Source organism: Sarcophilus harrisii, chromosome 1 (genome assembly GCF_902635505.1).
Source record: "Sarcophilus harrisii chromosome 1, mSarHar1.11, whole genome shotgun sequence".
In the NCBI taxonomy this organism is placed as follows: domain Eukaryota; kingdom Metazoa; phylum Chordata; class Mammalia; order Dasyuromorphia; family Dasyuridae; genus Sarcophilus; species Sarcophilus harrisii.
Genome location: NC_045426.1, coordinates 276,836,120 through 276,861,182, shown reverse-complemented (window position 1 = coordinate 276,861,182; position 25,063 = coordinate 276,836,120). Strand labels below are relative to the sequence as shown.

Genomic DNA, 25,063 nt, shown 5'->3' with positions numbered 1-25,063 from the left:
TAAATGTTATTTAGACTAACTCCACAAAGCAGCCTGAGCAAAATTCTCCCAAAAAATAGACTTTTAAGGAAAGATAAGTGATTGTTATTTTCTTTATACCTCTCAAAATGCAAAAAGTCCATATTTTCCCATTGGTTACCAGATCAATTTATAATTATTTTCTAAAATAATCCAACTATACCCCTTTCTTGTAGGCTAGTATCTAGTTGGATTATCTACCCCATTTTCTAAAATGAGATTTCTGTGCCTGTGTCTTTTTTTTTTCTAATGCTTGCAATGTTAATTATTAATTGGTATTTAAGTAATCAGATTGATTCTGTCCTTTTTTAATTGAGCCTATTTACAGTTAATTGATTTAACTGTCTAAATTATGATTCTTTTTCTCTGAACTTAATTCAGAATTTAGCTGGTCTGTAGTAAGTTTAGAAATCCAGTTCTCTCTTGTGAATCACTGTTCTGTTCTTGAGTCAAGGAAATATGTTTCCCTTGAAGAAAACTGGTGGACACCAGGGAATCTAGTGTAGTATCTTTACACCACCAAACTGTCCTTCAAGGATGTCTGATTTATTTTCCAAAGAAATCTGGTTTGCTATCTCTGGCCTTTGCAAATGCAGCCATACTCAAACAATCAACATTTCATAGTCACAGGAGGGAAGGTGGGCATTGTTACTAGTCCTTGTTCTCAAATTTTTGTCCAATCACATTTTGTTCTATCTATGATTTTGGCCTTCTTCTTATGGAGTGCTCAAGGAGGACTTGCACTTCTGGTGTGGAAGGAAACTTGCTCAAAACTTCTTCAGGACTGCTTATTCACCTTTGGTATCCACCTGGCACTCAGCTCTCACCTGTAGTTCAAACAAGCTGTATCATGCATAGCAGCCACATCACAGTATATCAACATATGGGTTAACCCAGGTTAAAGGTAACTAATGGGCCTCGAACCTGTTGGTTAGGTGGGAGTGGGGGAGAGTGTCTACCAAAACATGTGAAGACTTAATGCTGATTGAATGAGAATTGAATTGAATTGAATGAGAACAATTTGTTCCAAAGACCATGAAGGTGGCTGATGCAGGTGCTATGGGAATACTTAGAGCTTGGTCAGACATCAAAGACACCAAGGTCATCTATTGCATTCTAGGCCATCATTACTAGTCCTGACTTTTGTCTTGCCGGTGGACTTTAATGACTTGAAAAAGAGATGATGATTTTGGTAATTCTGCATAAAAAAATCACTTAAATCTACTTCACAAGGCAAAACATCACCTGTGATATCTTTGGACTTCTTTGATAAGGAAGGACAAACAACAATGACCCCCCCAAAAAAAAAAAATCTGTGAAGGAAAGCTGTTCCTCTCATTCAGGATCTTAGTTTTGCTTGAGGAAGCTGAGATATTATTTATTGATAATTTCAGACTTTACTAATGAATTGATCAGACTTAAAACTTTGCGTCTCAGTCTTAATTTTAACTCTTACAGTATTTAAATCTATATACTTTCCTTTATATAGTTCTTAAAGCAATACTAGTAATTTAGTTTTAAAAAGACCTATTCAAATCTATAAATAATTTGTGTTGTGTTTATTTTTTGGTAGAGTCTGGAAGAGCTGAATTGTGAAAAGGCATCAGATAACTTCATTTTGAAATTGATAGCATTATCAATTCAATATAGCTATTGTTGGATCATTTTATACTCCAAGGAAAGACTGAATTCAGAGTAGGTAAACAATTCCCTTCTATTCATAATGCAAAATATTTTCTTTGACAACTTTAGTGGAATGGGGTAAATGAATAAGATGTTATATTTCTTTAAATTATTATTCAGTATTGCTCTAATATCAATGATTCTGAAATTATTATATTTGCTCATGTTGTTTGTATTAAGTTTTTCATATAATTTCTCATCTGCCCCATGCATTACTCATATAATTCAGGGCCATGATTATCAGAGCCAAATTTCTGTGCTGATTCAGAAGGCAGAGAAAAAGGGCTTTTTCTGCTTCATTAGATTAATTTTTGTATAAATCAATACTAAACAGCTCAAATTTTAATAGAAATTAACTTGAAAACACAATTACTTTGGCTTTCTATATTTGCTTCCCTGAAATAAAATTAATTTTAAATGATGGCAACCCTTATTAAATTCACCAACCTAACAAGGTTTCTCATTCACTTTACAGTGTATAGTAGTATGGCCTTACACTTAATTAAAGAGTTAAAAATCCATGTCTAGATGTTCATCTTGAGAAAAAATGTTGACATTAGAATGAGCCTTCATTTCACTGACCCTACCTTTATGATCTTTTTCCCCTACTATTTTTCTGAGTCTTTCCTTATTTACCCCAATATTTTAACTTATGGGATGATGGTAACACAAACATATAAACCAAATCAAATAAAGGTTTTATCCTTAGTTCTGTTTCCTAAGTAATGTTTGACTTCAAGTAAATCATTTAACCTCTTTTCCTCTCCCTATATTTCTGTATCTGTCTTCCTTCTTTCTCCCCATCTTCCTCCTTCTCTCTCTCCTCTCCCTCTCTTTCCATCTCCCTTCCTCTCACTCTCTCTCTCCTTTTTCTCCATCTCCCTTCCCCTGTCTTGTTCCTCCCTTCTGTCTCCCTCTTCTCTTTATCCTTTTCTCCCTCTCTTCCTCTCTTTATCTTTTCTTTCTTTTCCCTTCTTGCTCTTCTTTCTCTCTCATTCCTTCATTCACACATACAAACAGAGGCCCAGAGAAAAACAGATTGGAAAAAAGAGCCTGTCTTTGATATGTGTCCCCAGAGAGATTTATACTTGTATAACTACAAAAATATTGTTATAAGTAGCAGTATTTAAGAAGATTCCTATTGAATTATTATTTTCCAGACTCCTTTATCCTTACCCACTGGGAAAACAATGTTTTAGAAATATGTGAGATGCCTCAGAGAAAATCTGATTAGGTGGAACTAAAATTAGTTTCTGATACTGTTTTTAATCTTTCCTTAACAAGAAGCTTTTGGTAATATTATAATACAGAAAACTGTTTTCCTCAGTATTTTGACAATTATATTTGTATGACAAATGAGTGGCAATATAATAATAGCACTCTATTTTAGGTACTGCCTTAAAGGAAAAACGCTTCATCACCTAGCACTGATCTATGCAGCTTTGGTTCCATTTGGGTCGAAATCTGAAGAATTGGAAGTGAAGGTTTTTTTTTTTTTTTATAGTTCTTGTTTTATATGTTTTATACATGCTATCCATAAATGAAAATGCTACAAAAGCTCATATGATCATTGAGAATACGGATTAAAAGATTATAGGATTAGACTTTTAAGTCTATGATCCTATAAAGTAAAAGATTTTGACACCCTTATTTTATAGATGAGTTAACAGTGACTTGCCCAGTGTTTCATAGTAAATAATGGAGCTGGGATCTGAACCCATGACTTCTAATTCTAAATCCGTTTTTTTCTACTATACCACATGGTATATTGATATATTGCATGGTTTAAAAAAAAATAGTGTGCAAAAGAAGTGGGGAAATCTCAAAAATTCATGCATTTTACTTATCCAAAAGTATCATCCTGCTGTAAAAAATGCAAAATTTGTTAACTTAAAAGCTTGATTTGTTACTGATCATTAAAAGCCTATGATGAGTCAGCTAGTGTATCAGTTATAGATTTTGAGTGGGAAGGTACCTATATATCTAGTATCTAATATAGCTCTCTTGTTTATAAATTTGGAAACTGAAGGAGCATGAGATTTCTCTGCAGTCACACAGTAGCAGATTCCTGTCCTTTATCAATGACAGCTGATCTGCCACATATCCAAATTCCAATTTTTATGACATCGTGTTAGGTTGTTCACAGTTAGAGAATATTGGGATTTAGATGATGATAAAATTAAATTGGATTTGACAAAAATAATTTTGATTGACCTGATAAATAAAATAAAAATGTCCCATGTTCTTTTGATCAGTGTGAATAATCATGAGATGCTCTAATACCTCAAGATGACATCTCTATACTTTAGATGTTATCTAGAAATAATATCTTCCTGTAGGAAGTAGGAAGTTGTTCCTGTAGTAAGTTCCTGTAGGAACTTACAAATAATGTAAATTGCAGAAGTGAGTGTACATGAGAAAGTAGCAAGCTAATAATGTTATTTTTGAGATCCCCCATGGAAATGTCTGAGAATGGAGTTTATATTGGAATAATAAAAGTCTTAAAACATTAGGGCTTACAAGAACTGATAAAAAATATTCTTTTCTACAATTTTGTGATCTTATCAAAAACTGCAGAGGGAAATGGAAGAGAAAAAACTGATATCCATAGATATGATCAACCTAATAAAGTTAGTGGCATGTACAGCATAATTAGAAGAAAAGCAAAAGATAATACCACTAGCAGAAGATAAAAATTCAAGAAGAGATCCAATATTAAAATCCATAATCTCAGATGTACAAAATATAGACAACATGGAAGGTTAACTGAAGATAGTAATGGAAGGAGGCAAATTTGATTTCATAGTCATCATTAGGACTTGAATTTGGAATTTAGCTCTAGAATATAAATTCATATTCATGTAAGGAAATCCAGGAACTTAAGGGGAAAAGCATGGCAGTTTGATGTTTAAAAAGTTTGAGGGACAATTTCTAGGTAATCACTTTATTAATAATGCTATCTTTTATTAATAGAAGTACTGATCATTTGGCTTTCTCTCTTAAACCAAAGACAAATCATGATGGTGGACTCATAGTTTATATGCCCTTGGAAGACTGGATGTTTCTAAGGATGGCAATAAACTCTGGTTAAAAATTAATGAAGGAATGAATATTATAATGGGAGGTGGAAAATTCTAAAATTCTAATGAGGGACTAGGGGACGCCAGCCTCAAGGAAATATAGACAAAGAATCTATATCCCCCACCCTAGCCTGAGAAGAACATATGAGTCAGTTGTTAAATCTTAGATTAAATTTCTTGTAAAGTTGGATGGGGTACGATATCTAAATTGAGGAGAATATGTTAATCCTATCTACTGTCATTAGTCCTGTTTTTCAGAGGCTGAGCTTTGAAATTAGGACTTTAGAAAAAGGGAGAAAAGTATGGACCCCCCAAATCATTGGTTATTAATACTTATTTCTGTGAGTGGAAACCAATTTATCAAAAATCAATGAAGGTAGAAACAGAAGCAATGTTAAGGATGTATACTACAGACCACCTGGAAAGAAAGTTGATATAGACAAGGAATATGAAAATGTCACAAGCTTGACATGACAGTATAGTGATAAGAAATTTCAATTATTAAAATATGCTTTGGCATTCTCTCTGCCAATGACAGAACATCTAGGCAATTTACAAGTTTCCCTAATGATAATTTCAGCATTTTTAAAGGCAGAAACAATGACCAGTAAAATTGCTAATCTAGATGTGATTCTGGCCAATAAGGAAGAAATGGTTATTGAAGCAGAAACAACAGGAACACTGAGGGCAAGTGATTGTTCTATTACTATTATTATGTTCTATTATTCTTAATGGAACAAATAAAAGTCATACACATACGTGATATATTTGGGGAAAGTAGATATTAAATAGATATTAAAAGGTTCAGAAAAAGAAAAGCCAAGATCCAGAGGTCTATTATTGAAAGAAAGACATCACTAAAAGAATGAGTTGTTAAGATTGAAATTATAAAAATACAAGCAAAATTTGTTTTGAAGAAGAAAAAGAGAAACTAAAGAGATTGATTTGGAAATTCACTGACATATGGATTTTTAAAAGATATGGAAAAAATTAAACAAACAAGTAAACAAAAGTTGAACCCAAAAGAATAGCATCGGTTTATAAGAATTGTGTCTCCTAATACAGCCAGAATAATCTGAAGCTAATGAACAACATTAAGCATGGCAAAAAAGATCGGAGAAAAACGGGTGATCCAATAAAGAATAAGACCACTCATCAGACTTCCATCTAATTACATTGTTTTCCATCATCTATGATATTTCACTTTGTAACCAGTCATATTATTTTATTATTCCTATTCTTTGTTCTCTTGTACTTCCCAAAATTATATTAAGCCTGGTGTATCCTACCTCTTTGGTCATTGAAAGAGGCCATTGATCCAATTTACTGCTAGCCTAACTAATACATTGATCATGTTCAGATCATTGTCTCTCAGTTTACTTCAATTTTCAAATGTAACACTACCAATAGAACACAAGGACTATCTAGAAATTGTTCCTCACTCATTACATGATCAGCTAGCCTACTTTCCCAGTCATACTTACATATAATAGTCAGAATAAGTATTATTAACCTACAATTTTCATTATAAACAAATGTAGATTAGTTTTATAATTGGAGTATCAGTTCAGTTCTATATATTTCCATGTCTGGAACTAATAGTACTTTACCACTAAAGGGAAGACCGCAATATTGACAATAGGGTTGGCTTACCTTAGAATACAGCAGTACAGAGTAATGGTACTGTTTTTTGCTTTTTTGCTGTTAATGCCCTACCTTACCCCAGAAAAATTCTACTACTAATAATAGATTTGTAGGATATTAGAACTGGGGGGAATACCATTGGCCATTTAGTCCAAATCTTACCAAAAATATGAATCATAACTATAGCATTATTTACAAATCATCTAATTTAAACATACTGGCCTATGGTCATTGAGAATTCACTACCTCTATAGATTTCAGTCTATTCTATTTTGGGACAATTCTGATTATTAGCAAGTTTTTTCTTTATGTTAATGTAATAAGGGTCTGGTATAAAAAGAGGCTAGTGAGCATACTTCCATGAGTGACCATACTTCATGACAGAAAAAGAAAGACCTTGGAGTGACTAAGGAGTAGGAGTGGACATTCTATTACAGGTTCTTGTTCACTAGCTATATTTAGAAAAGGAAGTTCCTGGATTAGCAATAGAAAGTTTCTCCAAAAAAAATAATAAAATTGTCATTTCAAGCTTTTGGCCTTTTTTTGCCTTAGTTCTTGGGGGATTCTTTTTTGATTTCTTCACTCTCAGTGACTGGTGACAGAAGTGGAGCTTATGACATTATCAGTTAGATCCATAGGGAGCCTCAGTATACCACTATTGCAGAGATTGGGTTAACATCTATACCTTGAGGAACAAGGAGTTACTATTGGGAATAAACTTGAGATGCTAGCCAGCAAGAGCTGAAGAGACTCATTCAACAGCAATATCTCCTTTAGATGTGAGCTTGATGGGACCAATAGTATATGGCTCACCAAGTTAAGTACTAAGCCAACTACCCCTGAGACCAAAGCGGTACAGAGTAGACATATTTGTGCTTTGTTCTTGTAACAGATATCAAGGTTAGTGACTAAATTGAATTGGCATGTTAGTGACTATTCCTTAGCAAAAGGGAGACATAATTAGTAAGGCCTAGAGTTGATAACAATAGAGAAATGAGAGACATCCCCCCCCTACCCAGTTCCCTAAGACAATTTTATCCCCTGAAACTCTAAAGAACAGGTAGAAATGCCCTGACTGGGAGAAAAAGGTAAGGGAGAATATATAACATGAATTAGAAATTTGCCTTCCTGTAAATTCTATTGATCATAATTCTGCCTTCTTTCAAATGCCAATTAGAACAGGTCTAATCCTTTTTCCCCAAATATTTGAAGATAGCTCGCCCTTTTCTATTAAGTTTTCTCTTCTTTAAGATAAACATCATTCATCTAATCCCCAAAGGGCATGATTCTATTGCCTTTCTTTAAATACACTTACATTTGTTAATATTATTCAACAGCCTGCTATAAGCGGTAGAACCTCCAACTTCTACATCCCTAAGAGCAGTTAGTGTCAGAATTCTTGGAATATTTTTTGTTTTAATGTGTCTGCAAAGCTGAACCCTACAAGATAATTATAAATTTTTCTATAGATAAAGAAAACCTTCTAAATCATCCCAATTTACAACCTCAATGTCATTCTCAAGTCTTTCTTCACAGTCTATATATCTAATTTGTTGTCACATCTTTTCATTTCTATATTCATAGTATCTTTCATGTCATTTCCCTCTCCCTACTCACACTGTAACCACTCTAATATAGGCCTTTGTCACATCTCACATGCTCTATTGAAGCAGTCGTTTAATTGGTCTTTTTACCTCAGGTTTCTCCCCACTCTAATCCATCATTCAATCTGCTGCCAAGCATAGATCTGGCCATGGGAAGCTGCTATCCAGAAAATACCAATGCCTTCTGTATATCTCGAGGATCAGATATAAAGGATGTCATACTTTCTTATATTTCTAATCCTAGATTAGTGTCAAACCTGCAAGCAGGAAGACTTATCTTCCTGACTTCACATCTGGCCACAGCTATTTCATTTTCAGCAAGTCACTTAATCCTGTTTGCTTCAGTTTCCTTATTTGTAAAATATCCTAGAAAAGATAATGGCAAACCACTCCTGTATCTTTGCCAAGAAAAACAGCAAATGGCATCTTAAAGAATCGGATACTATGGGTCCAGGTGCAGTGGATAGAGCACCAGCTCTGAAGTCAGGAGGACCTGAGTTCAAATCTGGTTTCAAGACACTTAACTAGCTGTGTGACTCTGGACAAGTCACTTAATCCCAATTGCTTCAGCAAAAAAGAAATAAAAAAGTTAAACATTACTGAAAACAACAAAGTAACAGACTTTTGTGGTATTTGATTGGCATACTAACTAACAGCAGTGATTTTTAAAGAGATTAAATGGTAGAGTAGATCAAGGTATTTGAACTGGTACCAAGAAGACCTAAGCTAGAATCTAGCCTTAGATTTTACTAATTGTGTAATTCTTAGAAATTCACTTAAGCTTTCTAATCCACAGTTTCCTCATGCATAAAATGAAGCTAATAACAGCATCTACTTCCCTGGGTTGCTGTGACTATAAAATGAAATTATATAAAGTGTTTGGTAAACCATAACACTATAAAAATGTGGATTATTCAATCATAATTTATTCATCAAAGTTCTTGGTAAACTATAACACTATGTAAATAAGAGTTTTTATATCCAATTAAGGCTAAATTATTCAGTCATAGGAATGTGATATCTTAAGTTCTTTTTTCAAATAGCATGCCAATTTTTCTCAGGTCATTTGCAGTTTATCAATAATATAAATTAGCAAATAAAAACAATTTTATGAAATGTGTACATTTAGTGTTTTCTAAGGAAATCAATCTTCAGAATAGTTTCACTTTGAAAAGACCTAATAAAACAAAAGGAAAGAATAAAAGGCACATGATGCTTGAGTAGATATCAGTTGAGTTAATAATGTAAAAAGTTTTCATGTTTTTTTATTTCCTTTTATAGAAAGTTTAAGTACCTAAGATAATAATTCCTAGACATCTTATTATAATGCTTCTAGATATTTAGCTAATTTAAGTAGCATTGTAAAATTACAAAAAAAAAAAGGTTAACTTTACTTTAACTACATACATTTATCATATAACATCTTGTACTATATAAAAGTAATGTTGTGTGTTATGACTCCAAAATGATTATGGCAATCATTATTTTAAAATAAATCCTTTTATTTGGTTTAGTATATGGTATTAGATTCAGTTTACAACTGTCTGTTTTCTTTTATTTAACTTTGTCTTTGGAAAGTTTGATAGATGCCTTTATAAAATAAATATTCATTTTATAATATTTGTTATTAAGGATTTTTATTTCAAAATTACTAGGAAAAAACATTCTAATTACTAATCTTGTTCAAGTTATGATTTTACCTAAATCATATGAATTTTAATAATAGCTTTATTACAGAAAGTGTAATAGTAATAAATAAAAATTGTAAATGGAAAGTTATAAAGTTCCATAAAATGAAAGGGGAAAGGAAAAGTTCATATACCTCATAAATGATATGACCTATATATCAAGTAGGATATGTTAATTATGATGAATACATTTCATTATGTTAGAAACATTAAAGCTAAAAAAATCACCTCATGTTACCTTATTTGCTGTTTAAATAAAAACTCATAAAATATGTGCTACTTTATTCCCTAATGTAATCTGATGTCTAATATGGAAAAACTCTTTTAGCTTGTTATTATGCCAGGAGTAGAAGAAACTGCACAGCTAATTCGCCAAATTGCTGACCACGTCTTGATGTCCTCTAAGAGAGAGCCTCATGAATGGCTGGACAAATCTTGGCTTTCAATCTCACCATCTGAAGTATATTTCTTAACTATGTTAATTATTTTTATTGATTACAAAGTACATAAATAATTTAGATACTATAATGTTAGATTCAGTTTCATTTAAGTGGTACTGATCATTTGGTAAGAGTAGCTATTGAACAGAACAATGTATATAAATTTTACACATAGCATAGTATTTTTAAAAACCTTATCTTTTGATCAAATTCCTAACTTAAAAGAATAGGTATATTAAGAATTAAATTGGATGAAAAAACAATAATATCTATAGAACCTTAATTTAGTAAATTTCTTTAGTAATTACCTTGAAAAATAATAAGTGGAGGCATAGAATATTTTCTTAATTAGTAAATTTTCTTAATCAGTTGATTACTAATTATATTGATTACTAATTATACTAGGTCATTACAAAGGCTTACTTATAAACTTAAAACTTCCCAGGTTTTCAAACTTACTCCAAAATTGCCTACTTTTTAAATTTTTAAATTCAGAAATACTGTCACAAACCTTTTTTAATGTTTAAAAAATTAATCTAGAAGTTATTTAGAGATCCCTCTACAGTTTATCAAATAATATATTAGTAAATCCATATGTATATATATAATATATGCATAATATAATATATAATTATATGAAACAATTATAATATAATAATAGATTATAGATCCCTTTTGAACCCTTAAAGTCTTATGTAAATGTCAGCTATTATCATTTTTATTATTGTCAATTCTAATCCTTGGTTAGCATCTTTGTTTCTCATTCCATAGTAATAATCTATTTGAGGCCTATGATACTAAGTGCTAATATAATTATAATTACCTTGAGTTCTCAAAAGCTAAGCCAGTTAAGCAAAACCTCCAGCTGGTCCTGCCAAGCTATAAAAGCTTCAAGTATGTATCTAATGATGTACTGTTTTTCTGTTGTTTGAGAACCAGCCTAGTTAAGCTTACAGAAGTTCTTCACTAACTTAGTCACAGTGTGATATATTTTGGGCCACAGTAACTCTTGGAGACTTTTTTACTAAGTCACATAACAGTTGCTCTCTGTACTGATGACTTACACTACTGAAGTCACAGGTTTTTTGGGTTTTTTTTGGTTTTATCTATGGACATAGCTAATGTTTTTGGTATATCAAATTTTGAAATAGAAAAAAGGAATATTTTCTCCCTTCATGAAAAAAGGCCCACTAAACTATTTCCAAAGTACATACATATATCAAATTTTGAAATAGAAAAAAGGAATATTTTCTCCCTTCATGAAAAAAGGCCCACTAAACTATTTCCAAAGTACATACATATATTTTTCAGCAATTAAACCAGTATCAACCCTATTTACTGAATATAAAGATTAGTATAGCCATTCCTGAGCACAACAGATCAGAGCCACAGACTCAGAATCTGTATTTTAGGGAGAAAAGGAGAATGGGACATAATTAGCATATGCTATATAAGAAAGTAGGGAGAGGAAGAGTTGTTTAAAAATCACACTGCCACCTGCATGTAATTAGCATGTAAAGAATCTGGGGGTGGGGGGACACTGAAAATTAGGGATTACTACTTAGCATATATTTTTCCATCCATCTTCCTCTTTGGTCTATATGATGCTCTAATGATCTATTCTCTTCCTCTTTGAGGCTGCCTTTAATGTGCATTTTAATTCAGTTTCAATTGTTTAAAAATGTTAGGGGAAGAAGAATTTGCCCAGTAAAGTGCTTTATGGTAAGCTGTCAATAAATCATCATTGAACTTAATTGAATTTAATACCAATCTAATTAAACTTGGGTCTTACACTTCACTGTGATGAGCTTTGACGATTGGCACTAAAACTCTGAGCACAAAATATGTAGTCAGTGACTTACAGCTTCCAAATATTTTGATCTTTAAAACTGCCTTCCAACTCTGTTATTTGTTGCTTCTTCTATTTGTAGTGCTGTAAGATGCTTTCACTGGCTACATGTTCCAAGGTATCAGGATGATCTATCATAAATCAAAAGATCTATTTGTTTTTCCAGAAGGAAAATGAGAAGAGGATCAAAGAAATAAAATAACTTAATCTTTATTAAATGCAGTTAATACACAAGCCAAGGGCAAAGCTTATTCTCCTGTTTCTTCTAAAACCATCCACCTAAGCCATTAGTGCCACTTAAATATTCACTAGTTAAATTTTTGGTGGCACTTTACTACTTTCCAATATATGCAACCTATTCTTCTCTTTTTTCCCTCAGTTTTAAAATTTTCTTTATTTCTCCTTTATTATTCTTCCTCTTTGCTTTTTTTTGTAAAATTTATTGACATCAATGGCATTTTTTAACTCTAATAGTGATACTCCAGCTTAAAAAAATTGATGATCCCTGCTCTACAGAATGTTTGGAATGTTCACTGTAAGTCCAGTGACTTACATAATCTGACTCAAGAGTTCTGATATCATTAATGTTTACTATATTTTCCCAGTGTAAACTGCCTGAGAAATCTATGAACTAGTTAATATTAGTACTTTTACATTAATACAAAACTAAGGTAACTTTTTATCCACTAAAAGTTATAGGGTTTTCTGTGAATAATGAATGCCTAGTTAAAGGCTAAATGGGGGCACTTCTGATCATGGTATACTCTGTGTGAGATTTGCGAGGCTTGCCATTTCCATCTACTTGACCACAAAAGCTCCAAGTTTGGAAATGCCATGGAAGTAGTAAAGATGGATGCTAGTCTCTCTAGACATTTAGGAGTGAACTTTAGGTCTAAAGGTCTGGGTTAGTCAGTGGTTGATACATGATCTTCCTAAGTTCTTCACAGAAGATTAGTGCTATTCTGGCACCAGCTTGGTTTCTGAATAGCAACTTTTAAATTTTCAGGGTGAGCTTTTACATCTCAGAAATTGGCAAACACTACAAATCAGAGCTTGATTTATTGTTTTGTTGACTGTGTAGACTTAAGAAAATGATAGAGAAAATGTTAATAATATAGATTAAATTTTAAAATGTGTTGTATGTACGTTATTTTTTTTCAAAAAGCTGTATATTAAACATTTACCAGAACATCCATGCATAAGGCCTTCATGAAATTGAACATCTGGAAAACATGATAATGTGCTCATCAGTTAGAACGCTGATGTGACTAGCAAATAACTATTGTTTAGAAGGGGAACTATTAAGTTTCAAAATAAAGGAGCCAACTAGAGAAGTAGAGTTTAGTTGTACAGCAACCAACTCTTTCACTGGATAAACTGAAACAAATATTCTTTGATTCTTTGTACTAAGAAGCTATACTGCCTTTCTCTAGTTCCATCTCCCATGGCACCATGTTCTATAGTATGAATATTTGTAAAACACAGAAATATCAGGTTTCCAAACAAACTAAATAACATAAAATGAATAATTATGAAAAGCCTAACCATTCTTTAAATCTTTTTATCCAGGATGAAATGTGTTTACTTGATTTTCCATGTATCAATCCCTTGGTGGCTCAGCTTATGTTAAACAAAGGCCCTTCACTGCCTTGGCTGCTATCTGCAACTTTTGATCAACTTCAAGGACTTTTACCTGAAGTTCCCTCCAAAGTGTTAAAGGTCAGTTTTCTAGAATTCATATTTCAAAAGGGAAGCATTTAAATTCTATTTTCTTATTTCACAATTAATGAAATATTAATTTATTTGAACATATTACCTTTTGAAACTTTCATTGACAAAAATTAGTCATTTGATATTCACTAAATCAGTAATCATTTAGTAAGTGTCCTCAGGTTGCAAAGTACCAGATACTAAGGTACTACTATAGATATAAGTAAAAATCTATTCCTGTTCACATGAAAATAGTTATTTGTGGGGCAGCGAGATGGAGCAATAGATAGAGCACCAGCTCTGAAGTCAGGAGGACCTGAGTTCAAATTTGACCTCAGACACTTAACACTTCCTAGCTGTGTGACCCTGGACAAGTCACTTAAAAACCCAATTGCCTCAGGAAAAAAAAATTAATTTAAATTTTAAAAAGAGGGAAAAAATAACAATTTGATAAAGAGGATACTGCAACTTTACAGAAATACATAATTCTATACAGTCAACATATAATAATTACATTGCATACGTGGAAAAGAATAGTGTGAGATAAAGCTAGAAAGCCATGAGAAAAACAGCTTCTTGAGTATCCAATTAAGGATAAAGACTTAGGGGACATCAGGAAACAAGAGAACTATTATGAAGAGTTATGAACAGAGGAATATTATGATAAAATCTTATCACACTATTGATTATACAGTGCTTTGCATGGGTTATTATTTATATAATGCCTACTGTGTGCGAGAAATTTTGCCAAGCACTTTACAAATATCTCATGTGATTCTCACAACAACTCAGAAAAGTAGGCATTGTTATTATCTCCATTTCACAGTTAAGGAAACTGATATAAAGGTTAAATGATGTGTCCAGATTCACAAAACTATGAAGTGTCTAAGACAGGATTTGATCTCAAGTTTTCCTGATTTTAGGCCCAGCCCTCTCTATCCACTACACCACCAATGCGAATATGCTCTGATTAATCCAGAATCAGTGTAAAGCAAGAACTAGAATTGTAATGTCACTCCCATCAGTTAAATTTTAAGTCCTACCCTAATGACTCGTAGATCTGGCTCTTGCCTCAGTCTCTCCCATCAGCTACAGCCCTACTAGATGTAGCTTACTAGAAATACCCACTTAAACGTTGCCCTTCAATACTTGAAATTCAGCATTTCCCAAATAGAAACCATTATCATCTCTCCTTTTTAGAGATGATGGGAGGGTTTCAACTTTTTTTATGATGGTTCTCTCCATTTACATTGTTATAAAAATTGCGCATATTAGTAGTGTCAAACACAAATACAAATGGATACCTATGGACCATATTAGCTTAGAAAGGCACAAATTACTGTTATTTACATTGTATTTTTATTTATTTTGTTAAATATTTCCCAATAACATTTTAATCAGGTTTAATTAATTCAAGCCATAATCAGCCAACTGCTTATGGCCCTTGAGCAGCATTTGACATCTCTGGTATATTTTCTTGGTTCTACTTCTTTCCCTCCCATCAATTCTTGTATATCTTTTCTTATTTCTCTGTATTCATCACATTATTTTTTTTAAATAACTTTTTATTGATAGAACCCATGCCAGGGTAATTTTTTACAAAATTATCCCTTGCACTCACTTCTGTTCCGATTTTTCCCCTCCCTCCCTCCACCCTCTCCCCCAGATGGCAAGCAGTCTTATACATGTTAAATAGATTACAGTAGATCTTGGATACAATATATGTGTGCAGAACCGAACAGTTTTCTTGTTGCTCAGGGAGAATTGGATTTAGAAGGTATAAATAATCTGGGAAGAAGAACAAAAATGCAAGCAGTTTACATTCATTTCCTAGCATCACATTATTTTTAACAACAGAGTAATTTCTTTTATAGTCACATATCACAGTCCTCCCCCTTCCCCCCAGTTATCAGACTGTCTCTTAAATGAAACCTAAGATTGTTATCAGATCATGCTCCCATGAATTAAATTATACTCTTACTTTAGTGCTTTCTAAAGCTAAATCTCCATCCCCAAACTCTCAGACAAAATCCTATATTCTTCACTGCCTACTAGACACATCCTCTTGAATGAGTCCCATCACTAACTAATTTATTGTCTCCTGTACTAATCCATTATATTCATATACCACAATTTTGTTTCACTGTTCCCCAGTCAATGGTGCTATACCTCTTATTGCAGATAAAACATCAGCTTTCTTTGTTAATGATATCATTCTCCCATGAATTAAATTACAAACTCTTAACTCATGACTTCTAGATCTGGATGGCCTAGCCTAAATTGTTCCTATCACTTCCAATTCTCCATTTCTTTTTTTTTTTTTTCCATTTTCTCCTTCTATCATTTTATTTTTTATTATTATTATAGCTTTTTATTTACAAGATATATGCATGGGTAATTTTTCAGCATTGACAATTGCAAAACCTTTTTCCCTCGTTCCTCCAACCCCTTCCCCCAGATGACGGGTTGACTAATACATATTAAATATGTTAAAGTGTAAGTTAAATACAATATATGATACCTGTCCAAACAGTTATTTTGCTATACAAAAAGAATCAGACTTTGAAATAGTGTTCATATCCTTTGACCATTTATCAATTGGAGCAATTCTCCATTTCTAATTGCCTACTTGACACTTCAATAATTCAAATTCAGTATTCTCCCCCCCAAAAAAATCATTATCATTCATCTCAATGTTTTCTCCTTCCCAAAAAACAAAAAACAAAAAAAGCTTTCTATCTCATAAGATCAGCAAGCTAAAAAGGAGCCTTGGAAGAATTGTCTAATCCAATTTCTTTATTTTATAAATGAAGAAACTCAAAGAAGTTTTTATTTGTCCAGGGTCACATAGATATTAAGTGGTAAATCCAGCATTTTAACTCAGGCTCCCTTACTCTGTATTTAGTGCTTTTTTCCACTGCATATACTATCTCCTTTGTATTGAAATTCTGACTATATGACCAGTCACCCACGCTGGTCTTTCTCATTCATACGCCAAATCCTATGGATAGCTTTCAAATCTTTCACTTTTCCTTTCAATTCATACTGCCACTACCTTAGTTCAATAATTGATTCTTCCTACTTATACTATTATTATAGCTTCTCTCTCTCTCTCTCTCTCTCTCTCTCTCTCTCTCTCTCTCTCTCTCTCTCGACATTCAGATTTATTATTGTTTATAAATACAAAGGCAAGAATTAGGATTTTTTTGAACAGATGTTAGATGTTACAAACGCAAATCAGTTTTGCATTTGTTGAACTTATTTCAAATAAAACTTTGCTTTGAGATACATTGTATGACAATGTAGCTCACAGTTAAAATAACATAATTTTGATTCTTTTCCCAAATATCTAGATATCTACATTCTTTCCCCAAAATTGTGGCCCTTGTACAGTAAGAATCATGCTTTTCTCCCCTTGTTTTTCTCAAAAACAAAAACAAATAACATTGTTATCATCATAATCTCTCAAATGGACCAATAGAGTAACCATCTAATTGGTTTCCCAGTCTTAAATTTTTTTCCTCTAATCTATCATCCACCAAGTTGTCAAATTGATATTTCTAAAGCATATATCTGATCATATTATAATAGCTTCTTAATAATCTTTCTCTTTTCTGAACTCTCTTCTCTCTAATATATATAATTTTCCTAATGTACAAGTTTGATCACAATTCTCCCCTGCACAAAAATCTTCAATCTCCCATTACCCATTCAATATACCCAAATAATATGTTGGTATTATACCAATATTGATCCTGGTTAATTTAAGATTATTCATAATCTGTCTCTAATCTACCTTTCCAGCATTATTTCATATAACTCTTCTTACACTATGCTACAACCAAACTGAACTACTAGCTTTTCTGAGATGTCCTCCTTCTCCTGTCATGAATTTGTACAAGGTGTATTCTGAAATCATGCTACAAATTTGCCCATATCTACTATTGAAATCATTCTTTTTTCTCCATGGCCTAACTCAGATGCTAACTCTTCCAAAAAGTCTTACCTGATAACCTGATAAAAGTGATTCTTTCTCAAATCTCTCATGCTACCCCATTTGACTTTGCTTAGGCATCTAACCAAATAATAACTTGTATGTTTATGAGTGTATATGTCTCAGTATTCTTACTGGATTACAAATTCTTTGAGGTAAAGAAATATATTGGTTTCCATTCCTTTATTCCCAGTAGTTAACATGGTACCTCAAACATAGTAAGTAGATACTTAATAAATGTTAAGTTGAATTAATTGTTGACTGTATTTTGTTATATTAAATTCCCTGAATTTTTTAGCACTTTGTTGAGATTACTTCTTTGTTCAAGATTGACTCATCCCTCACAAAGTCACCTTTAATTTCATCATCTCAAGAAAATGTATATCAACCTGGCACCATCTCTTCTCAGTGTTCAACCTCAAGTTCTCCAGCATTCATCATTCAAGGACAGGATGAGTATTATTGTTATCCAGAATTATATGAAAAAGTTCCTAAAGATGCAAGTCCCTCTTCAAGTTGTACCACTTCTCTCATAGGCCTAAGTGAAATGGATTGTATTTTACCATCTTCAAAATCTTGTGAACAGATGAACTACTGGGAAAATTCCAATTTGAACCCAAAGCAACTACAAAATACTGATTTTTTTAATAACATAGAATCCAGAAGAATATCTGGTACTTCCTTCCCAAGACAGGATGATTCAGACCCAGATGATGTCTTTTCTGCAGTACTAGCTCAAATAAATTATGAAGCAAGAATGACTGAGAGTGTTGCTAACTCTGATTGCATAAACTACAAGGAACAAAACATGCATACAACAAAAGGAAAAATAAGAAAAGAATTGGATTCCCCCATCTTTTTACTAGGGAATTCTGGGTATCCTGCAACCCAGAATTTTAAGAGCAATATATTAAAATCACAAATCCATCCTCCCAAATTGCAGTACTGTAGAGAACAAAGTTCATATGATGCATGGCTCTTTAAAAAAGATAATTTAAATACAGCCTCTACCTCCTTTATGTTTCAACAAAATTATCAATCTGGTGAATTAAAAGATTTCATATATGACAGGCTAGATGCTCAGACAGATAAGGCTTCCTGGAAAGAATTATCAGCTTTCTCCAGTGTGAATTCATTTGCACATAATTGCAGTACCTATAATTTAAATGCAACTTCAGAAAAATTCAATAATCTGTTTGTCCAGCAAACATCTGGGAGATATTCAGGACAGAAGAGAACTTCATTGAATTTAGCAGAGAATAAAACATTAACAGGTAACAACTATTATTATTTATTGAGAATAATTTTAAATTAAATTTAATTATCATTGATTTATGAATTTTAAAAAGACAACCATATTTTCTAATGAATTTTTTCATTGTGTTTTTAAAATCAAAATATTTGGGGGGGTTGTTTACTAGCATGTGTTATGCAAACAGAAATTTGAAGTAGCATACTTAAAAGCACTTAAAAGTATATAAATGGGGCAGCTAGATGTTATCTAGCTATCAGCTAGATTGTTAGGTAACCCTGGACAGTCACTTCCCCTTCTCTAGGCTACAGTTTCTTCATCTTCAAAATTAAGAGGGTGAAGATTTTCAGATTTTTTGATCCTTGTAATAGACAGAAGTCTGATCTTGGAGAGGAGGGCAATCTGGGTTCAAAATCCTGCCTCTGATATATATTGGCTGTGTGACTGAGGACAAATTACTTAACTTCTCAGTGCCCCTAGACAACTCTAAGGCCATAAATGTCAGAGATAATTGATGATCTATACTGGTGAAGGCAGTTTGGCCTGAGCGAAACCAAAATAACACCAAAGGTTCTCAGATTCAGATACTAGGATTTACTGGTCCAGCGTCCCTTTGAATGACTCAAACTTCTGGCAAAGAGAGACCCCAACGCCTAGGTAATCTAAAGAAGGCACATGTGCCTCTTGGGTGGAGGCTTAAAGAAATTGAAGGACTTATGTGTATGATAGATCTACCTGCACAAATCCGAGAAAAAATCTGAGTAAAATAAGGAAAGAGCCAGGCAACAGTGATTAGTGAAAGAGTCTAGGCCCATAGCACCAATCTCCCACAGGCCACAATCCATAGACAGCCAAGGCAACATGTCTTTTAATATCATTTACCTATATATATCATACTTATAAATACAGGTCTGTCTGTCTCATATGTATCTAATGTGTATATATGATATATATACATGTGCATATATATATATATATATATATATATATATGTACATAACTTAGATGAACCATAGGTTATATTTCCTAAATTTTTAAGGATGGGTTTTTAAGCCAGAGTTGGTTCTTTCTCATTCCCTAATTTGTGAAAGTTTACTGGCTCCATCCATCAGTCAGAAATCATGTCTTAGTAATGTCTTAATAATTTATCCTTGCTTTTTACTCCAGGCAAGAGCACCTACAGTTTTGTTTATATTGGAGCATTTTAGCATTATAAAAATTCTTAACAATAAATTTATGTTTTACTACATAGAAAAAGTTGCTTTTATGTAAAAAAATGAAATAATTGAAATAGTTTTATCTTTTTAGCATAATTATAAATTTAACATATATAATACATATAGTGGACAGATCCTTTTGCCCAAAATCCATTTATAAAACTAAAATAAACTGCTTTCATAGTAAGTTTGTTTGCCTGAAACAAAATAATTTTTCTTTTCTTCATAGATTTGATATATTCACAGAGACCCCAAATCAAAAGAAGGCGTCTTATGTGTGAAAAAGTCCCTGGAAGAATCGATGGCCAAACACGCCTTAAGTTCTTTTGAAGAAACATGGGGCCAGTTTCTACATTGTGAAGAGTTTTGGAATATAATTCTGTGTGAAGGAAGCACTATTCAAATGTCAATATGATTTAAGAAAAGGTTTTTCTCTGTATTCTCAATGTTTTAATGAAATTAAATTTCCAAGAAATATATATCACCATCTCCTATAATTTACATTTTGTTAAATAATTATTTATATTTATCAATTACATTAGTAACTCTCACAAGCTTCAAAGTAAGTTTCCAGAATTCAAGTAATTTTAGAGAATAAATTTATTCATTATCCAAAACTTTATGCCTCTGACATGGAGTAAAGAAAGTGAAGCCCAGTGTAAAAGGTAAAATAAAAAAGAAGTTTAAAAAAAAAGTAAGTAAAAAAGAAAGACCAGAGCCATCCCTCTAGAGATAAGGAAATGACTAAAACTTGACTGGAAAGTTTTTAATTTAATTTTAACATTTTTAATCTGCAACTTTATAATGGCTCCTACTAAAAGCATACAATAAGAAAAATCCTGTGATTCCTAATAATAGTTTTTGAAATAATCTTTTCTAATAGGTGCTGCTTCCCAGGCATTTCCTTTCCAAGTTTCAGGCAAAATACAATGTTGCCCCAGTTCTTTGTGTTCTTGCTTTATCTCAAATGAGATAACATATGCAAAGTTCTGTGCAAAACTTAAAGCAGTATGTAAATGTTAGCTATCCCAAAGATCTCAGAAAGTTGGTCACAACTTTTAGGATTTTGGACAATGCTGGAAAAAGGTAAGGACTTATGAAATGGTGATGAAACTTGTAAGGTCTGAAGAACTGGAATTATTAGGATTTACACTTTTCCCCAGTTTTAAAAGATTGTTCCTTAGTAAATCTACTGTTTCATGGGTCTCTAGCATAAGATATGATATTAGAATTAGAATTCCTCATAACAGTTTAGAATAGCTTAAAAAATACTTTTTTATCCAAGCATTTGAAGATGTCTCATAGTTTCTGGGTTACTAAAATACCATAAATTGATAGGTCCTCATAATTATACAAAATAATCCCCTTCTGCAATGTATTTTGGGTGTGCGGTTTGCTTAGAATTTCCACTTTTGCAAAGCATCAATTTGCCCTATGGCCTGCAATTTTGGATGATTCAATTATGAGGACCAAAATATCAAATACAAGTAACTAAATTAAATTAAACAACAGATGTTGCTAACAATTATCCTTTTCATAAAATGAGCCTTGTTGATATGATATGCCAACGATAACTGAGTAGGATAACAGAACACTCCTGGAAAATAATAATTTAATTATTTCTTGAACAAAGATAATGCCATTCCTCCTTACCAAGATTTCTAATACTGAATATTTTTCTTGACAATATTATTAAAACAAAGTTCAAATATATTTAAAAATGTGAGGAAAATCAAGAAGGCTTGTGTTTTGCCTTGCAAAATTATAACACAATCAGCTTTCTTTTTCTCATTTACCTAGGGGAAGAAAAAGGGAGGCCTGAGTAAGGTCCTGAAGCTGGTGACTATTTCTCAACTATTTTTGGTTGTCTCTAATTTAACCACTTTTCTTCCCTTGGTTTTGCAGACTTGGCAGAAGTCCAGGGAACTGTCTCTTAAATCTCTAAGCCTAGGAAACTGCTTTCTCTCCATTAAAGTCTAAATCTACAAATATATAGTTATAAATAACTAAAGATGCTTTGGTTTTCAGGACAAATTCACTATAACCCATTGGCTCTATTTGTGCCCCTTCTTTTCACCAATGTGAAATCATAACACATAACACAAACACACACATGTGTATGGTATGGAAAAGTAGTAGAAGGGCTTAACAAAATGTAAATAAGGAAACCTTGAAGACTCATACTGGCAAAGTTCCAGGGTTCCCCATTTCCTCAGGCCAATCAATAATGATAGAAAGGAGACTTGTACAGTTTCTTCTCATTTTACAGTCTGCCCTTCAGAAAACAAGGAGCTGGATTGACTGTGTATCCAAGGCAAATAATGTTCTTTCAACTTTGCTAGAACAGAGTTCCTCATACATAGGTCATGAGAATTATAAAACCTTCTAAAGAAAACTAACATAAGGTTTAAAAGGCAACCAACCCATGCATTAATTCTAAAATACCTCATTATGATTTTAAAATGAATGGGCTCCTTCAGCCTCACAACATGTTTACTATCCCAGCTAATTGATGACTATTGTTATTACGTCTGTCCCACTGTTCACCATCATGAGATTTGAGACCCTCATCTTTTCCACAGAACTTTGATGAGGCTGTAAGAGTTTTTTCTCCATGCACTGCTAATAAGACGATTAGTTGGACATTGTTGTTCTTATCCTTGCTGTTACTTTTATTACTAGATCACCTTAGGCTTATAAAAGAACTTTCTCTTCACAATAATCTTTTATGGTAGGCTGTGAAAATATTATCTTTATTGTACAGAAAAAGAAGCAAACACCCTTCAAGTTAAATATTATGCAAATATTAGTTCCACAAATCTGGTAAACTGTTAATTAAATTTTTCCCTTCCTTAATCTAGGTAATTTTTTCATTATTCTCTTCTCCCTCAAAAATATGCTTCTTATAAAAACAAATCCTCAGTTTTATTATTGAGACACTTTTCTTCCTAGTGCTCAAGAGAATAGTTAAAAGTTTACTTATCCTCAGCACAGAACACCAACAGGCAATATTTTATACTATTTTTATCTGGTGAGAAAACTGAATTTTGGAAAGGTTAATTGACTTTACTCACAAGCACTCTTCAAGTCAATAACAGTGCTAATATAGAATATTACTCTTCTACCCAGACAATGCTTCTTGTTTTCTGTAATGATCAGAGAATGAAATGATCTAAGTTACCATTTCATGATTGTTTTGTCTTTTGTTTTAACTATATTTCAAAATTCCAAGCTTCAGTTTCATTGGTATGGGCACTCCTCCATTGATCCTGAATGAGACTATGGTAAGCCTTCAGAGCAGGACTTCAGTAGGTAACAGAAAACTTTTTAAAATGCATTTCATATTTCCCTGTCCTTATTGGATGTCCAAGTTATCTTATTCCTCACTCCTCTACCTTCTTGGGATGTGACTACTGAGCTGGTTCAAAGTAAGTTCAGTCCAAGCCCTTAAGAACCAGCACCTGACTTTAACTCCCTTCTTTCCCCATTGCACCAAGGCTGCCCTCTATATTACAGGACTCAGAAAGGTAAAGTCTTCAAACAACCAATATCCATAGTTAATATTTTTTTGTTCCCTTAATCTTATTCAGTTGGCTTTTGAAAGACTCCTCCTGCCACTTCCCTGTTCTTCAATTGGGGATGTTTTTTATTGATTTTAAACTTAGAAATTTCCCTCTTCACAATCTCCTATCTTTCTATCACTCTCCCTGTTTCACTTTTATTATACCTACTTTGTTTTCCTTATGACCTCCCGTCTCTTCTTGAACCAAATTCATCACTCCTGACCTCAATTTATTTTCTTTAATCTCGACTCTACAAGTGACCTTTTACTTGCTTATCCCTGTCTCGTTACCATTTCCACCTTCCAATTTTCCATTCTGGATCATTTATCTCTACTATCTACCTTTCTCCACTCATACATCTAAGCTATTCAATACCTCCAGAAGAATTCACCCAAAATACACTAGCTTAATCCACTACAAATTCATATTATTTTATGTCAACTAGATCCCCACTATTGAACAGCGAAACAATTTTCACTGATTGTCTCTGTTACTACAGACATTTATTTAGCATGTTGTAACTTTTCAAATAGATGTAGTCCAACTTATTCCTACTCAGTTTTGAACCCAATATATCCATTTGTAATGACCCTAAGATTTTGTCCAGCCACTTGCAAATTATCTGGATAATATACATCCTTTATTCAATATTTCATACAGTATCAACATCAAGTAAGGAATAAAACAGGAACATATTTTCACCAATTTCATGAAGTGTATCTATATCATGTACATATATGTATGTATGTATGTATGTATGTATATCTACTCTGTGAAAAGCCCAAAGAAAAAGAACATCTTTATTAGTGAAAAGGGTCTACATTTATTTCTCTTTTGTGTAAACATTGTGATGCCTGCACTGAGCCTTGGAACCTTACAATCTGCTGAGATCTTTCTAACCATCTAAGACAATAGAAAAAAGGAATGGAGAATGCTTTAATTTTCATATTGAACATAATTTAAATATTTCTGATTATCTTAGGATCATAAAAATCAGTCACTAATCTATGCATATAGGTCTCAGTGCCTTCCAAGATTAGAGTACATGAAGCTACTTGCTCCTATCTTAAATACTAATGTATTACTGTGTTCTCCTAGCTATGGATCTCTCTCCCATTTCCCTCAGAGCCATCTGTTTTCCTAACATTTTTGAAGGCTATCAGGTCTTTATTTAGTTCTAATCTCATTTTCTCTGATGACTTGTAAATTAGTCTTTGCTTCTACTTTCTGCCATTTTCTTTCCCCTTGTGTGTGTATCTGGGGGACTTTTATATAATTCTACATAACCTGAAAAAGAGGCTTCATCTTCTCTCCATCTTTT

General features: G+C 32.7%; 1 protein-coding gene across 1 annotated transcript in view; it reads left to right on the top strand.

The window, feature by feature from the left end:
• The window catches only part of SHOC1 (shortage in chiasmata 1), a 131,864-nt gene extending 109,890 nt beyond the window's left edge, over positions 1-21,974 (top strand). Inside the window, exons 28-33 of the mRNA XM_031944360.1 lie at positions 1,592-1,713; positions 3,092-3,185; positions 10,046-10,177; positions 13,576-13,725; positions 18,009-18,984; positions 20,409-21,974. Of these exons, the coding sequence (XP_031800220.1) occupies positions 1,592-1,713; positions 3,092-3,185; positions 10,046-10,177; positions 13,576-13,725; positions 18,009-18,984; positions 20,409-20,509 (1,575 nt within the window). The 3' untranslated portion in view covers positions 20,510-21,974. The remainder of the gene's footprint in view (positions 1-1,591; positions 1,714-3,091; positions 3,186-10,045; positions 10,178-13,575; positions 13,726-18,008; positions 18,985-20,408) is intronic.
• The last annotated feature ends 3,089 nt before the right edge of the window (positions 21,975-25,063 follow it).